The sequence below is a fragment of the Bos indicus x Bos taurus genome, chromosome 15 (genome assembly GCF_003369695.1).
Source record: "Bos indicus x Bos taurus breed Angus x Brahman F1 hybrid chromosome 15, Bos_hybrid_MaternalHap_v2.0, whole genome shotgun sequence".
Lineage (NCBI taxonomy): Eukaryota > Metazoa > Chordata > Mammalia > Artiodactyla > Bovidae > Bos > Bos indicus x Bos taurus.
In genome coordinates this window covers 55,045,233-55,063,882 of record NC_040090.1, presented here as the reverse complement: position 1 = coordinate 55,063,882, position 18,650 = coordinate 55,045,233, and the positions used below count along the sequence as shown (strand labels likewise).

Below are 18,650 nucleotides of genomic sequence, written 5' to 3'. Positions count from 1 at the left end.
TCCAGGCAAGAATACTGGAGTGGGTTGCCATTTCCTGCTCCAGTGCGTGAAAGTGAAAAATGAAAGTGAAGTTGCTCAGCGTCCCACTCTTTGCGACCCCATGGACTGTAGCCTACCAGGCTCCTCCGTCCATGGGATTTTCCAGGCAAGAGTACTGGAGTGGGTTGCCATGTCCTTCTCCAGGAGACCCCGGCTCAATTCCTGGGTCAGGAAGATCCCCTGGAGAAGGGATAGGCTACCCACTTCAGTATTCTTGGGCTTCCCTGGTGGCTCAGATGGTAAAGAATCTGCCTGCAGTGCGGGAGAGCTGGGTTCTATCCCTGGGTCAGGAAGATCCCCTGAGGAGGGCATGGCAACCCACTCCAGTATTCTTGCCTGGAGAATCCCTGTGGACAGAGGAGCCTGGTGGGCTACAGTCCATGGGGTTGCAAAGAGTCGGACATGACTGAACGACTAAGCACACGTGTTGTACCAAGAATTATAGGAGTCCTTGCCCTTTTTTGAAGAAATCTTTATTTCACACTATTAAAGACATGAATGGGGACAATGTGGGGAATATAGTCTATAATTATGTAATATTTTTATATGGTAACAGATGGTGACTAGGTTAACATGGTGAACATTTTAAAATGTATAGAAATACAGAATAACTATGTTGTATACCAAAAACCAACATAGTGTTGTAGGTCAGTTATACTTTAAAAATAGCCAATACAATATTATAAAGCAATTATCCTCCAATTAAAAATAAATAAATTTAATCTTATTGTTAAAAAAATAAACTCGTAGAAAAGAGATCAGATTTGTGGTCACCAGTGGCAGGGACTGGTGGGGGAGGGAGATTGGATGAAGGTAGTCAAAAAGTGCAAACTTCCAGTTATAAGCTAAGTAAGTACTGGACATGCAGTGTACAATATGATCAGTATAACTAACAGTGCTGTATCATATATATATGAAAGTTGTTAAAAGAATCACATCACAAGGGAAAAGTTTTTTTTCTATTTCTTTTTGGCCATGCCAGGCGGCTTACAGGATCTTAGTTCCCTGAGTAGGGATCGAATTTGGGTCCTTTGTAGTGAAAGTGCAGAGTTCTAACCACTGGACCATGAGGGAATTCCGTTTTTTATATTTCTTTAATGTTCTACCTATATGAGATGACAGATGTTCACCAAACTTGTGATGTATATTAAGTCAAATCATCATGCTACATACCTTAAACTTTCAGTGCTGTATGTCAATTATATTTCAGTTAAACTGGAAGAAAAAAATAAAATGAAAGATGTGAAATCACCATATACACTTATAAGTTTATATGTTAATTCTGCCTCAATAAAGCTGAATTAAAAAAAAATTACATAGCAACAACAGCAACAAAATAATAAAGACATGGAGTGGAAGATTTCTTCTGAAAAGAATAGGTCATAACCTTGTTGCATTTTTATTCTTTTTGGGGGATCTTTTACTCCCCTCAGTATATCTTCTTGCCTCTTGCCTGGGTGATAACAGCAACCTCCCAAGTAGTTGTGATGGTGAATGATACATTTCTTAAGTACAAAACTCTTTATTTATTTTTTAAAATTATAAGTATTTTGGGGAAAGATGACTGTTCTGGGACTTTTAAGCGAGCTTATTTACCATTTTTAAAGTAATCAACTGTAATTTTTATACTCTCTACTTTTCCATATGTCTAAAATATCATCTTATATTTTTAAATGTAAGATACAAAGATATATTTTTATATTTTATAAATACAAAAATATATTTTAGACATACAGGGGCTATTTTAGGGGCTTCCCTGGTATCTCAAGTGGTAAAGAACGCCTGTAATGCAGAAAACCCTGGTTCGATTCCTGGGTGGGGAAGATCCCCTGGAGAAGGGATAGGCTACTCACTCCAGTATTCTTGGGCTTCCTTGGTGGCTCAGAGAGTAAAGAATCTGCCTGCAATGTGGGAGACACTCCAGTATTCTTGCCTAGAGAATTCCCATGGACAGAGGAGCCTCGCGGACTGCAGTTCCTGGGGTCGCAAAGAATCGGGCACAACTGAGCGACTGAGCACACATGTTTTTAAAAGGATATAATTTACAAAGCAAGATTCTTCCTGAAAGTATTTATTTATGAAGTAGAGCTACTTTTTTTTTTTAACTTTTGAATTCTATACTACATAACTTTATGCCAGCATAATTAAGGTAAGTTTCAACATAGAATTGATAGACTCAGGAGCATAAAATTGTATTACTCTCTTAAATGTGTTTCTTTCTAAACTTGCAGTTGTTATTTGGGAAATAGAGCAGTTGATAGGATTTATTCTTGAGATTTCATGTGAGAAAATGTGCACAATGTTCATGGGAAATAAATCAATCAGTAAAAATAAAGATCTGTTTGGTAGAGGAAAGTTATTTGTGCAAGATATAGATCAAACACTTTTTCACTATAAATTGTTTTTACCTAGCTGCTTGGACATAAGTGTGATAGTAACTATCTCCCAAATAACCTGATGACCTATCCTTGATGAATAAGGACATTATGTTCTCCTGTAATCACTGTAAAACTATATTGATGTTTTGAAACTAAAAGAATACTCAAATTGACTAACGTGTTTTTTTTCCAGCTGCTCACCTGTAGAGGAAAGATTTCTGTAAAACTGAGGAACCTGACCAATAGAATGTTAATATTTCAGAAATCGTATCCTAGTATTGAGGCTTCTGATATGTGTAAATAGTCTTTCTGTTACTTGTCCTTCCTTATAAACTTCTGGGTTCCTGCAATGAAGAGACTGTTAACACTATACTTAATTTTCTTACTACTCTGCTAATGACATTTGGTCATATCTTCCTTGGTGCTTTGTTTTGTTTAATGAAATGCCAGACTCTGAAAAAAAGGCTGTTGGTCTTGATCATTGCCCAGTGTCAAAACCTGTGTGAAACATTGAGCCACTTAGTTTTTCCTTTTACAGATTGTTTGTGTGACTGGAGGTGAGTTAGTGTGGGTTAATCAAAGAGCAGAAGATAAATTTAGACTCACTAGATTGGTTCCATGTTTTAGGTAAAAATGAAAGGAAAGTTTTGGGGCCTTGTATAACTATTCAGCCTGCTTGATCAGACCTCTGTAGAAATTTGTTTTTCCTTGAATAAGTTTAAGCTATTTATGGGTCTGCCAAAGCAGAGAGCAATCCAGTTTTGAGTCACAGGGTACCGATTAATAATGTGTGTAGGCTTAGAAAAAATTATTTCTTTACTAAGTTTTTCTCTAGGTGTGTTATTGAAAAATAGGAGTAATAGCTTCATTTTCCTCTACTTCACCTTTATCTTATGAATGACATAGTGTAATTAAAAGAGCAATGAAGTAGAATCTGAAAGTCAGCATTCTAGTAGTAGTTATATCACTAAATAACTGAGTGTGGCATTCTACGGATCTGAAGATGTTGAGAAAACACATGTAAAAAAATGATTAGTACTTATTTACATGTTCCTTGCAGGTGCTGTTGGCAGCAGCAGTCTGTACAAAAGCAGGAAAAGCTATTGTTTCTCGACAGTTTGTAGAGATGACTCGAACTCGGATTGAGGGCTTGTTAGCAGCTTTTCCAAAGCTCATGAACACTGGAAAACAACATACATTTGTGGAAACAGAGAGTGTCAGATATGTTTACCAGCCTATGGAGAAATTGTACATGGTACTGATCACTACCAAAAACAGCAACATCTTAGAAGATCTGGAGACCCTAAGGCTCTTCTCAAGAGTGGTAAGAGTCCTGTAATATTGCATTAAGGTTTTTGGAGTTTAAGTTTTTGTGTGAAACTATTTTTTCCCCAAAGCAGCTGATGCTTATCATTTTGCGTGTTCTATGCACCTAGTCCCCATCCCAGCATCTTATGTCACATCTCCTTTTACTGGATATCCTAAGACTGTAAATATTACAAAGGAGAGTATGAAAATTGCTCTTTTGTTTCCCAGTTCCTTAGCGGTAACTATAACCTGCCATTGTGGTTCTGACACTTGTTTGGCCATATTTTTAGATAATATTCTTTCGATGAAATTTGTTGATGTAGCCACACATCTGGCATACAAAGGCTTATGCCAGAGACTTGCTTAAAGAGTAGTGGAAGGAGCTAGTAAAGCGATTCAGGCATATTGAAATATATGTATTTTATAGGATAAGAATTGGAAAGCATAACTGCTGATACATTCTAAATATTTCTTTTCCATTGTTCCTCATGATTAGATTCCTGAATATTGCCGAGCCTTAGAAGAGAATGAAATATCTGAGCACTGTTTTGATTTGATTTTTGCATTTGACGAAATTGTTGCCTTGGGATACCGGGAGAATGTTAACCTGGCACAGATCAGAACCTTCACAGAAATGGATTCCCATGAGGAGAAGGTGTTCAGAGCAGTCAGAGAGGTAAATAGGGTCTTTTTTGAGACTGCTGGTTTGTGTCTTTCTTTTAGGCTTCTCTGTCTGACTTTCCTTTCTTTATTTACTAGTCTGGTCTGAATTCAAAGCTGCATCCAAGTATGTCTCTTTTCGTAGACTCAAGAGCGTGAAGCCAAGGCTGAGATGCGGCGTAAAGCAAAAGAATTACAGCAGGCCCGAAGAGATGCAGAGAGACAGGGCAAAAAAGCACCAGGATTTGGGGGCTTTGGAAGCTCCACAGTGTCTGGAGGCAGCGCAACTTCTATGATCACAGAGACCATCATTGAAACTGACAAACCAAAAGTGGCACCCGCACCAGCCAGGTATAATCTAGTGTAATCACCTAGAGTACAGGTGGTTCTAGAATGGCAGATGAAGGCTATATGTGTGTATCTCAGAGCAATATCTGATTTCTAGGCAAACTATTAAATAATGTGTGCCTTGATAAAGTAAGTTGTAATATTAAATTTGGCTGCATATTGATAATATGGGGATAAGGGAGAAATCTGATGGCGGTGTTTTTCCTTTTGTGTGAAAGAGAGTTCTTCTACAAATTTTACCTTGAAGCTCAATTTCCTATGAGAGTTGCCTTATATTGGAAGAAGAGTTATTTAACTGTTAAAGGGACACATACTTTTAATCTAGTGTTCATAAATGGATTTCAGGGAGAATCTAAACTACCTAAAGTTATATGAAAAAGTTTGTTTGTACATAAGTATATTTATCTGGATAGAAGGTACAAAGTTTTCCTCGGATCATACATGCTTATCAAAGTATACCTTTGGTCTTTGGGTACTTGAAGCTTATGTGGTTCTTTTGTTTGTTTGTTTTTCGGTCATGCCCCTATAGCATGCAAGATCTTAGTTCCCCAACCAGGGAGTGAACCTGTGAACCTGTGCCCTGCAGTGGAAGCATGGAATCCTAACTACTGGGCCAAAGAGAATCTCTGAACCTTACATGTTAATAGTGATCCAGCTGCCAGTTCAAACAAGAAATAGTTTAGTAGTCCACTAAACACTAGGAAACTTTAGTTTATCCCTTGAGGTATTCACATTTCTCTTAAAGAACAGCTTTAGGGAAAGCTTTAGTGATAGGGAATTATTAATTAGTTTTTAACTTTTTAAATCATGTGTGTATTTTTTTTATTTTTGCATTCTTCCACTTAGACCTTCAGGCCCTAGCAAGGCTCTGAAACTGGGAGCCAAAGGAAAGGAAGTAGATAACTTCGTTGACAAATTGAAATCTGAAGGCGAAAATATCATATCCTCCAATATGGGCAAGCGTACCTCTGAAGCAACCAAAGTGCATGCTCCACCCATTAATATGGAGAGGTAAGTGGTAACTTGTTCAGTAGGAACAGACCACATGGTGTTAAAAATTTTTTTATCTCAATACTTTATAAATTCTTTTTGTGTTTTTTAATTTTTCCAGATATAAAAGACTTAAGAGTATATTCTAAACAGCAGGGTTCTACTGTATATTATCACACAGGGAACTACATTCAATATCCTGTGATAAACCATAATGGAAAGGAATATGAAAAAAATAAATATGTATAACTGAGTCACTTTGCTGTACAGTAGACATTAAACACAACATTGTAAATCAGCTACACTTCAGTAAAATTTTAGGTATGAACATGAGATATTCCCCCTCTGCCCTCTTCGAACCATAACTGGGGACTCTTAGCCTTCCGTTTTCTGTTTAGAACTTAACCTTTCTACCAACTCTGTGGTGGTTAAATTAAACAAAAAATAACTTTTCTTCATGCTTAGTTTATACTTTGTCTCTTAAAATGGACTTGAGTTGGAGTACTAGAACAGTGATTCACTCTGTACTATATTTTGGCATGTCTTTCTCTAATTAGGACAAAAATTATAAATATCTTTAGTAGCAAATGTGTTATTTTTGCTTTTTAAGTATTTAAAGCCAGTATAGAATATTTTGATTTGTCTCTTATCGCAGGACTATGGTACTGGTTGGTAACATTTTTAAGTGGTAGTTATCAAGTTCACACTTTCATGACTCAGATTTCTTGTCTTGAAGCCCAGACTTTCTACTGTTACTGATGATTTTGAGGTCAGGTGAAAGATGAGTCTGGGAGGATACCTCTATCAGGTGTGCTTCAAAGAGGAGTATTTTGTGTGTCTTATTTTATATGAAATGAACAGTGTTTTGCTGGGATAAATCTTTCAAATCACTGAAGTTCTGTGTTATTCCTAGTTGTTGCTCTGAGGGAGACAGGTTTGACACTATTTTAATAAGGTGTTGGAGACTATCATGTACTAGAGAGAGCTTGAAACTCTTTTCTGAATGTTGGAATACTTCTTGAGCATGGAGCGAATGCTTATGAAGGTAAATGACACCATGCATTGTCTTTAGATACATGTCTCTGTGGTCTTGAGTCTCATGCTTTTGTTTCTGGGAAGACTTAGAGGTTGGAACAGAATAAAGTAGGATGCCAGCACGGTTTTTTAAACCACTGAAGTTCACCCAGCTAAAACCTGTTTTAGTGAGGAATATGGATAGATTGTACTTAATAATGGCCCATAACAGCAGTACCTTTTATTTTACTTATTTTAAAAACTAGATTATACATTCATGTAGTTGTTCAAAAGTCAAAAGGTTCAAAGGATGTTGCACTAAAACTTCTTCCCACACAGCCATTCAAGGTTCTCTCTTCAGATACAATTAGCATTAATTAGTTTTTGTGTGTATCTTCCAAGAGAGATAATATATGTATAGATGAATAAAAATATGGTATAATTTCTGTTTTTCTCTTGTTATACATAAGTGGTGGTGTACTTGACACATTTTCTACTTGCTTTTTTTCACTGCAGTTCAGTCGCTCAGTCATGTCCAATTCTTTGTGACCCCATGGACTGCAGCCCGCCAGGGCTCCCTGTCTATCAACAACTCCCGGAATTTACTCAGACTCATATCCATTGAATCAGTAATGCCATCCAACCATCTCATCCTCTGTTGTCCACTTCTCCTCCTGCTTTCAATCTTTCCCAGCATCAGGGTCTTTTCAAATGAGTCACTTCTTCACATCAGGTGGCCTAAGTATTGGAGTTTTCAGCTTCAGCATCAGTCCTTCCAATGAACACCTAGGACTGATCTCCTTTAGGATGGACTGGTTGGATCTCCTTGCAGTCCAAGGGACTCTCAAGAGTCTTCTCCAACACCACAGTTCAAATGCATCAATTCTTCGGCGCTCAGCTTTCTTTATAGTCCAACTCTCACATCCACACATGACTACTGGAAAAACCATAGCTGTGACTAGACAGACCTTTTCGGCAAAGTTATGTCTCTTTTTAATACATTGTCTAGGTTGGTCCTAACTTTCCTTCCAAGGAGTAAGCATCTTTTAAGTTCATGGCTGCAGTCACCATCTGCAGTGATCTTGGAGCCCAAAAAATTAAAGTCTGTCAGTGTTTCCATCGTTTACCCTTCTACGTGCCATGAAGTGATGGGACCGGATGCCATGATCTTAGTTTTCTGAACGTTGAGTTTTAAGCCAGCTTTTTCACTCTTCTCTTTCACTTTCATCTAGAGGCTCTTTAGTTCTTCTTCACTCTCTGCCATAAGGGTGGTGTTATCTGCATATCTGAGGTTATTGATATTTCTCCCGGCAATCTTGATTTCACCTTGTGCTTCATCCAACCCAGAGTCTCTCATGATGTACTTACTCTGCATAAAAGTTAAATAAGCAGGGTGACAATATCCAGACTTGACATACTTCTTTCCGTATTTGTAACCAGTTTGTTGTATGATGTCCAGTTCTAATTGTTGCTTCTGGACAACAGATTTCTCAGGAGGCAGGTAAAGTGGTCTGGTATTCCCATCTTTTGAAGAATTTTCCAGTTTGTTGTGATCTACACAGTCAAAGGCTTTGTCATAATCAATAAAGCAGAAGTAGATTGTTTCTGGTATTCTCTTGCCTTTTCTATGATCCAGCGGATGTTGGCAATTTGATCTCTGGTTCCTTTGCCTTTTCTAAATCCAGCTTGAATATCTGGAAGTTCATGCTTCACATACTGTTAAAGCCTGGGTTGGAGAATTTTGAGCATTACTTCGCTAGTGTGTGAGATGAGTGCAGTTGTGCGATAGTTTGAACATTCTTTGGCATTGCCTTTCTTTGGAACTGAAATGAAAACTGACCTTTTCCAGTCCCACGGTCACTGCTGAGTTTCCCAAATTTGCTGGCATATTGAGTGCAGCACTTTCACAGCATCATCTTTTAGGATTTGAAATAGCTCAGCTGGAATTCCATCACCTCCACTAGCTTTGCTTGTAGTGATGCTTCCTAAGACCCACTTGACTTCACATTCCAGGATGTCTGGCTCTAGGTGAGTGATCGCATCATTGTGGTTATCTGGGTCATGAAGATCTTTTTTGTACACTTCTTCTGTGTATCCTTGCCACCTCTTCTTAATATCTGCTTCTGTTAGGTCCATACCATTTCTGTCCTTTATTTTGCCCATTTTTGCATGAAATGTTCCCTTGGTACCTCTCATTTTCTTGAAGAGATCTCTAGTCTTTCCCATTCTGTTGTTTTCCTCTATTCCTTTGCACTGATCACAGAGGAAGGCTTTCCTAACTCTCCTTGCTATTTTTTGGAACTCTACATTCAAATGGGTACAGCTTTCCTTTTCTCCTTTGCCTTTAGCTTTTCTTCTTTTCACAGCTATTTGTAAGGCCTCCTCAGACAACCATTTTGCCTTTTTGAATTTCTTTTTCTTGGGGATGGTCTTGATCCCTGCCTCCTGTACAGTGTCATGAACCTCCATCCATAATTCTTCAGGCACTCTATCGCATCTAATTCCTTGAATCTATTTGTTACTTCCACTGTATAATCATAAGGGATTTGATTTAGGTCATACCTGAATGGTCTAGTGGTTTCCCCTACTTTCTTCAATTTAAGTATGAATTTGGCAATAAGGAGTTCATGATTGGAGCCACAGTCAGCTGCCAGTCTTGTTTTTGCTAACTGTATAAAGCTTTTCCATCTTTGGCTGCAAAGAATATAACCAATCTGATTTCGGTATTGACTATCTGGTGATGTCCATGTGTAGATCTTCTCTTGTGTTGTTGGAAGAGAGAGTGCTATGACCAGTGTGTTCTCTTCGCAAAACTCTGTTAGCCTTTGCCCTGCTTCATTTTGTACTCCAAGGACAAATTTGCCAGTTACTCCAGCTTTCTCTTGACTTCCTACTTTTTCATTCCAATCCCCTATGATGAAAAGGACATCTTTTTGGGGTGTTATAAGGAAATTTTTTCCTGTAATTAAGTGAAAAATCAATTGATTACTGGGAGAAACATCAATAACAGATACACAGATGACACCACCCTTATGCAGAAAGCGAAGAAGAACTAAAGAGCCTCTTGATGAAAGTGAAAGAGGAGAGTGGCTTAAAACACAACATTCAAAAAACCAAGATCATGGCATCTGGTCCCATCACTTCATGGCGCATAGATGGGTAAATGATGGAAACAGTGACAGACTTTAATTTTCGGGGCTTCAAGATCACTGCAGATGGTGACTGCAGCCATGAAATGAAAGATGCTTGCTCCTTGGAAGAAAAGCTATGACCAACCTAGACAGCATATTAAAAAGCAGAGACATTACTTTGCCGACAAAGGTCTGTCTAGTCAACGCTATGGTTTTTCCAGTGGTCATGTATGGATGTGAGAGTTGGACTGTGAAGAAAGCTGAGCGCTGAAGAATTGATGCTTTTGAACTGTGGTGTTGGAGAAGACTCTTGAGAGTCCCTTGGACTGCAAGGAGATCCAACCAGTCCATCCTAAAGATCAGTCCTGGGTGTTCATTGGAAGGACTGATGCTGAAGCTGAAAACTCCAATACTTAGGCCACCTGATGTGAAGAAGTGACTCATTTGAAAAGACCCTGATGCTGGGAAAGATTGAAAGCAGGAGGAGAAGTGGAAAACAGAGGATGAGATGGTTGGATGGCGTCACCGACTTAATGGACATGAGTTTGAGCAAGCTCCAGGTGTTGGTGTTGGACAGGGAAGCCTGGCGTGCTGCAGTCCATGGAGTTGCAAAGAGTTGGACACGACTTAGCAACTGAACTGAACGGATAAATTTATGAAGTTAATGACAGAGCTGTGGTTATGTGAGAGAATATCGTATTCTCACAAAGTACATTCTGAAAAATGTTTAGGGGTAAGGGACCATGATGTATATGATCTGCATGTAAATAATTCAGGAGAAAAAGTAAAATATAGTTACATAGAGATGCAAATGATCAAACAAATGGGATAAAATATTAGCAATAGATAAAAAAGTATACATATATTCGTGTTACCATTTTAATTTTTTTTTTTTTTTTCTTTTTTGGCCACACCATGCAACGTGTGAAAACTTAGTTCCCTGACCAGGGATTGAACCCACTCCCTGTGGGTGCAGCATCTTAACCACTGGACCACCACAAAAGTCCCTGATTTTTTAATTTTTGATATTATTTTCAAATAAAAAACTTTGTCAGTTGTTCCTCTTTTTCTTGTAATTGCTCAGTATTCATTTTGTCGACATACTTTTATGTATTTAAGTCGTCCTCCTAGTGATGGACATTTGTTTCTAAACTTTTGATATTGCAAACAGTTTTTCAGTGAATAACATACATTGTTTTGTACAGGTGCAGACTTACTGTACAATGAAGAATCGCTAAACCTAAGGATATAATGCTTTATTTTATTTTCTATAGTGATAAAGTATTCTTTTCCTTTTTTAAAAAATTGAAATGTAGTTGATTTACAGTGTTGTATTCATTTCTGTTGTACAGCAGAGTGACTCAGTTATGCATATATAGATATAGGAATTCTTTTCTATTATGGTTTATCCTGGGAGATTGGATATAGTTCCCTGTGCTGTACAGCAGGACCTTGCTTTTTATCCATTCTAAATGTAATAGTTTGGCGTACAGCAACAAAGACCCAAAGCAATCAAAAATAAATTTTTAACAAAATGTAATAGTTTGTATAATGCTATAAATTTTGATACATATGGCAGCAACACCTTAAAACAAGTTGCTGGTGGCTAATCAACATTAAGCCCCAGAGAAAGGGAATTCTGGTTTTTACCTTTCTGAACAAATTCATTTTTCTTTCTCTACAGTGTGCACATGAAGATTGAGGAAAAGATCACATTAACCTGTGGCCGAGATGGAGGATTACAGAACATGGAGCTGCACGGCATGATCATGCTTAGGATCTCAGATGATAAATTTGGCCGAATTCGTCTTCATGTGGAAAATGAAGACAAGAAAGGAGTACAGCTACAGGTGCATAGAGGCTTTTAATAAGGGATTATTAAGGTTTTGTCTACTTAGCACAGTCTTGTTCAGCTGGAGTTCCTGTATGAACCATAGAACACAGATGATTATTTATTTTATGTAACTAGTACCATTCTAAATGCATAGGAAAAAAGTTAATCTGTTGTCTACAGTGGATGCCTTGAGTCGATAAATGCCTTCCCAAGCCAGTTGTGAGTGATTGACAGCAGCTGTATTAGTATGGCCTTTTAATATTGAAATTGAGTGAAAGGTCATTTTGAAATCTAATAAATGACTTCATACTCACAGAGGTACAAAGAGATGCTTATTTGTTACTATTATGCAAAAGTAAATTCATTTAGGATTTTGCTTGAAGTATAGTTAAAGAAACAACAAGTTTTAAAACTTAATGGGCAGGTATTTTATTAAAACAAATTATGACACTGCACATTCTGCTACTCTATAAACTGCCAGTGCTTGTTTTGTTAGCTGAAGGGTAGTATCTAATGGTATATTCGAAATGTACATAGAATTCTTAAAAATAAGTATGTTCCACCTATGTGGCTTCTTTCTAAGAAGCCTTTATAACAGTTGTTCTTGTTACATTTTATTTACTTATTTTCAAAAATTTTATTTATTGATGGTTTGGCTGAGTCTTTGTTGCTGCATAGGCTGCTCTCTAGCTATGGTGTGCAGGCTTCTCATTGCAGTGGCTTCTTTTGTTTCACAGTATAGGCTCTAGGTCCACGAGCTTCAGTAGTTGAGGCTTCCAGGCTCTAGGAAATAGCCTCAATAGTTTTGGTGCACAGGCTCAACAGTTGTAGCTCACGGGCTTAGTTGCTTCGTGGCATGTGGGATCTTCCCAAATCAGGGATTGGTCACCTGCATTGGCAGGTGGATTCTTTACCATTGAGCCACAGAAGTCCTGTCTTATTTTATTTTTAAAAATTTTTGGCCATGCTGTGTGGAGTATGGGATCTTAGTTCCCTGACCAGGTATCAAACCCACCTCCTCTCCATTAGAAGTGTAGAGTCTTAACCACTGGTCCACCAAGGAAGATTGTTATATTTTATTTAGATAGTTGATCTTACATCTCTTGTCACAAGAACAAAGCCTTTTCAGAGAAGAAGATGATTTTGTCTGCTTTTTTCCCTCCTTCATAGTTCAGTTCAGTTCAGCTCAGTCGTGTTCAACTCTTTGCGACCCCATGCACTGTGGCGTGCCAGGCTTCCCTGTCCATCACCAACTCCCGGAGCTTGACAAACTCATGTCCATCAAGTCAGTGATGCCATCCAACCATCTCATCCTCTGTCATCCCCTTCTCCTCCTGCCTTCAGTCTTTCCCAGCATCAAGGTCTTTTCAAATGAGTCACTTCTTCGCATCAGGTGGCCAAAGTATTGGAGTTTCAGCATCAGTCCTTCCAATGAATATTCAGGACTGATTTCCTTTAGGAATGACTGGTTGGATCTCACTGCAGTCCAAGAGACTCTCAAGAGTCTTTTCCAACACCACAGTTGAAAAGCATAACCAACACACAATTGTCTTTTGGAAGTAGTGCTTATATTATTTGACAGTAGCATTGCTGGCTTGTAAAGTGTATGTAGTCATCAATCCAAAAGTTTCTTCTTTTCCCTTTTTTCCCCTAATATGACTTCTTTAAAAAAGATTGGTCCATCTTATTTGGCCTGAGTTTGAGCAACTTTAGCTCTCTACACAAAATTGCAAGTAGGGTTTGCACAGAGCTTTTCCCTCTCCTTCGTTAGGGTAAGGTGAGCACTACTGTGTGACAAAGACAGCGGATCAAGCTCTGACCCTGCTCTTCTATTTGGCAAGCTTGGCCTCACCATGAGGCTGCTCCCCCTAAAGTATTGTGTAAAGGACTTGGCTGATGGTCTTTTAACTTTTTCAGTTACAAAATTACTAACTTGTTACTTACAAACAAAATGGTTAGAGTAAAAATTACTTTATTGCTATTTTTAAATGTCTTAAATCTTTAAAAGTCTTTCAGGGACCTCCCTGTTGGTTCAGTAGTTAAGATTCCACCTTCCAATGCAGGGGATGTGGGTTTGATCCTTGGTGGGGGAACTAAGATCCCATGTGCTATGGGGTTGCTAAGTCTGCTCACCGCAGTGAAGACCCAGTGCAGTCAAAATTTTTTAAAACACAGTCTTTGAAGAAGGGAAATCTTTCTTCAAAATCAAAAATAATTGGAATTTTTTAGGCACCCTGTTTTAGATGTTTAGATTATGGGCCATGTAAGACCAAAAAGAATTTATTTCCTGTCTTGTCATGTCTGAACCTCAGAAATTTTCTTTCCTTTCTCATTTCAGACCCATCCAAATGTGGATAAAAAACTTTTCACTGCAGAATCTCTAATTGGTTTGAAGAATCCAGAGAAGTCATTTCCAGTCAACAGTGATGTAGGGGTGCTAAAGTGGAGACTACAGACCACAGAGGAGTCTTTTATTCCACTGACAAGTAAGTGCCTCTGGCCAGTCCTACTAAGCTAGTCTGCACTGAGAATTAGAAATAGCCCTGACTTGTGCACTTTTATCCTTACTGCCGTAATTCTTTTTGACAAAATGACCTTTTAAAATGGACTGTATTTTAATGATTAGATTTAATTTTTAATATCTTTAATTTTGAAACCATTGTTTCCAGTAGTTTACATTAGAATGTTTTAGGGCTTGCTGGTATCAGTTTTGATTTGCAGTCTTAACTTTGCCTCATTCTTTCCCTAATGTTCTAGTATACTTGCTTTGCTTTTGTCTTCAGTTAATTGCTGGCCCTCAGAAAGTGGAAATGGTTGTGATGTCAACATAGAATATGAGCTACAAGAAGATAATTTAGAACTGAATGATGTGGTTATCACCATTCCACTCCCGTAAGTTCCCCACATAATCACTTTTTCTATAGTGAGCTTATAGAACTAGTCTTTTAGAACTCAGTTTTGGAGGCCACACTTAGCTGACTGTCCATGCTAAGATATATAAGATACAAAGGCCAGTTGTGAAAGAAGCTTGGTACAAAAGACTGCATACTAACTGTATGATTCCATGTATAAGACATTCTGAAAAGGTAATACTCTTGGGAGAGAAATCAGGCATTTGACTGCAGAGGAGCACAAGGAAACTTTGGAGATGATGGAAATATTCTGTGACTTGATTGTAATGTGCTTACAAGCTACATTTGTCAAAATGTATACAACTGTATACTTTTGAAGGAGTGCATATTACTGACTTTAAAGCCAAACATACAAAGCTGGTTGTAGTTCTAAAGCTGTGTTTTCAGATGTTGGTCTTCAGTTTGTTCCTGTAGTAATGAAGGTTTCCAGAAGGAGGAGCCAGTTCTCTGTTTTGTTTTGCAACTCTTAAAGAAGAAATTGAGTCTGTCAGACTGAATTCTTCTTTTTTCACCTTCTTTGCTAAGTTACCAGCTAAAGATGAGAGTATGATTTCAGGGTACTATTTTGGTGAAACAAGATAGTTGCATTAGTTTCAGAAAGTTTTCTAACAACTTCATTGAGGTATGGTTGACATGCAATAAACTACATATGTTGAAATTGTACAATTGGATAAGTTTTGACCTATATGCACCTGTGAAACCATGATCACAATTAAAATAACAAAAAATCCATCACCCCCAGAAGTTTAGTTCCAGTAAGTTTTGATGTATGCTTAAATGGCATACTTTCTAGGATCACCTAGAAATACTCTTCTTTATCTCCTCACTAGCATTTCTAGTGACTGAACTATTATTATTTCACCATTGAATCCCTGCTCCTCTCCTCTGCCTCTCAGCATCCCCATGATTAAGTATAGGCCTTAATAATGAATACCTAGTAAGTATATTCTTAGTGTGTTTTTACTATTAAATTGCCCAGTTATTATTACAGAGAAAATGGTTCTAATTTAATATGCAGGTTTATTCAAATTAATTTTAAATTAATTTGAATTAAAATTAAATTAATTTGTAGTTTGATTCAGGTCTTGACATGGCCAGGTCTGGTTTTAGTCATTCTTATTTCCATTTTTTAAAATATGAGTTATAACCAGTGTCCCCCTTAATGGGCTAATCATCTTAATTCTTCACAGCTTGGTTTTTGTTTCAGAACAGTAGATGTCTGCCTTGAACCGTCCTGAGACTTGGGCGTTGGTGACAGGTGTGGGTTTTATTTTGTCAAGATTTATTTTGCGAGACTATTTTTAGGATGCCACAAGTTTTGGGCCTCTCCATCTACCCTATAATTGTGGTTATGGTGGTTTCCTGTGTCTTAGTTCAATTTTGCAACAGTCTCCAGAAGAGACCCTTGGACAGCACTTTACCCTTTTGTCTAGAACTGATCAAATTAGAGCTCAGAACCAGAATGGGAACAAGGGCAAAGGGAAGAAACATACATACAACTGGGACCATAAAAGAGTTAATTGTGTTATCTCACCCTTTATCAAAGTTTTTCTGGTCTCCCTTATTTACGGAGCCCCTAATGCAAACATTGGATGTCACTGGTGAATTAAAATGTGGTAAATTTAGAATGTGTAGGAGTAGGTGACACTGCCTGTCAGCCATGTGTGGGGGTGTGAAATACATCCTCACTAGCCCTGGTTCTCCTGCAGATTTAGGACAATTGTGTATCTCTTTCCCATCATGCTCACATTTTGCCCAGGGGCAGTTGTTCTTTCACTTACCAAATAAAAGTTCATTTCCTGGATTGTAAATCAAATAAACCCACTGCCATCAACTACAGTAAGTTTTGAAACATTCTGAAATCTTTTGAAAACATTCTCAGAGGTCCAAATTCATTTCCATTCTAAATAACCATAGGCATTTTAAGTTCTCCCCCACTGTTACTATCAACCTGTTTTTCCCCTCATTGGCATCTATAAAGAGAACAACACTATGTTAAAATTCCTTCTTGACAGTGCAGCAAACCATCAGTGCAGGATTTTTTGAAATATATCCCACTTCACACATTTGTCAGTCTCGGTCCCCTGCCAGCTCCAGATCTAGTCCATAAGTTGGAACAGCTCATGACTGTGTGCCAGTTACTTACGGTTGCATATATCTGTACCTACAGAAGGGATGAGTGAAACCCTTAACCAGTGTAAGGGTCCTTGAGGTTATTAAGGAGTCTAATTTTTTCTAGGACTGTATAAAAGCAGGAAGAATTTGAGAAGCATAATCAACTTTGGGGCTGGTTTTCCTTGGCAGAGTTTTTCTAACTCTGGACAGCTGACTTGACACGGGTGTTTCTTGTGGCAGATCTGGTGTTGGCGCTCCAGTGATTGGTGAGATTGATGGCGAGTATCGACATGACAGTCGACGAAATACCTTGGAGTGGTGCCTGCCAGTGATTGATGCCAAAAATAAGAGTGGCAGCCTTGAGTTCAGCATTGCTGGGCAGCCCAATGACTTCTTCCCTGTTCAAGTCTCCTTCATCTCCAAAAAAAATTACTGTAACATACAGGTATTCCCTTTTAATAGAAATCTTACACGGGGTAGGTGGTAGAACAGATGTTTAATAGGCAATATGACTTCATAGAGCAGAAAATCAGAAAAAATGATGTCCTCCATGGATTCCATTGCTGTCTCATTGTATTGCGTGCATGCTCAGTTGCTTCAGTCATGTTCGACTCTTTGCAGCCCTTTGGACTATAGCCCACCAGGCTCTTCTGTCCATGGGATTCTCCAGGCAAGAATACTGGCGTGGGTCGCTGTGCCCTCCACGGGATCTTCGTGACCCAGGGATCAAACCCTAGTCTCCTGCATTACAGGCAGATTCTTTAATGCTGAGCCACAGTCTTGGTCAGATTCTTCACCTGCTTTATTTCAGTTTTTTTCTCTAGATCAGATAAAGAAATTGAATGTGATTATATATAAAAGTGTTATGGGTTGTGCAGGAGTCATATCTCTTAGTTGCCTGTGTGTTCAATAATCTCATGTATCTTAGAATCATTTACCAAAGCATTTAGCACATGACTTAGTAATCCCTTTTGTAGTATTGTCACTTGATTTGAACCCAAAGACTGCTTCCCATCATTAATATGGATCATTATAAGCCATTTCTGCTGTAAACTTTGTCCTTTAGGTAGACAAAACAGTGGAAATTTGTGAACTGTTCCTTATTTATTTGTTTAGGCTGCACCACATGGCTTGCAGGATCTTAGTTTCTCAACCAGGACTGAACCCAGGCCCATGGCAGTGAAAGTGCCAAATCCTAACCACAGGACTGCCAGGAAATTCCCTGTAAACTGTTTAGGTCATTATTTTTAACTCCTTGTTTTTCTAGTTTTTGAAATTGCATTACAAGCACCGAGTTTATATTGTCATCTTCCCCTCTGACTTGTTGATTTGCACTCTTACCTTTCCAGATGGTTTCTGTCTCTCCTCTTAAGTGCTTGGAAAGTTATAATTTCCTCTGTCAGTTTTCTCTCTCCCCTGCCCCCACTCAGTTATTGGCTCAGCCCCATCAGTATTGGAGCATATTGTTGAACCCGAGACGTTTTCCTGTTAGGGACCATTTGAAGAACAGGAGAGTATAAATTGCTCTATCAGAATTTCATTAGAAAATGTGAGTCAGTGGTTCAGGTTTTATGTTGGTGCCATTACAGGCACCATTGTTACAGGTAATTCATTAAACTGGATGTTTATTATTATTAATAAAAAGAAATCTCATTAGAACAACCCAGCCATATCTGGAAAATAAGTATGATAGAGTAGCTTAGAGAGACTTTGAGAGAACTTTTAACAAGTAATCTCGAGTTGTTAGAATACTGCCTTTTGGGTCAAAATGTTAATTGGCCATCCTTATAGAATGTCTGTGACCTAATGGGTTTTATAGGGCAGGGCCTGGGCAGTGGCCGCTTACTCTGGACCTTTTACTTAATACCATTCTACATGTCATCCCAGGAGTTGTCTTTTCTGTCAAAGAACAGATTAATCA

General features: G+C 38.3%; 1 protein-coding gene across 1 annotated transcript in view; it reads left to right on the top strand.

Annotated features, from left to right (window-relative positions):
- Positions 1-18,650, top strand: part of ARCN1 (archain 1) — a 29,874-nt gene that overhangs the window by 9,107 nt on the left and 2,117 nt on the right. The window contains exons 2-9 of the mRNA XM_027563580.1: positions 3,478-3,741; positions 4,222-4,401; positions 4,531-4,736; positions 5,580-5,744; positions 11,553-11,718; positions 14,041-14,188; positions 14,486-14,594; positions 16,970-17,174. Coding sequence (XP_027419381.1) covers positions 3,478-3,741; positions 4,222-4,401; positions 4,531-4,736; positions 5,580-5,744; positions 11,553-11,718; positions 14,041-14,188; positions 14,486-14,594; positions 16,970-17,174 — 1,443 coding nt within the window. The remainder of the gene's footprint in view (positions 1-3,477; positions 3,742-4,221; positions 4,402-4,530; positions 4,737-5,579; positions 5,745-11,552; positions 11,719-14,040; positions 14,189-14,485; positions 14,595-16,969; positions 17,175-18,650) is intronic.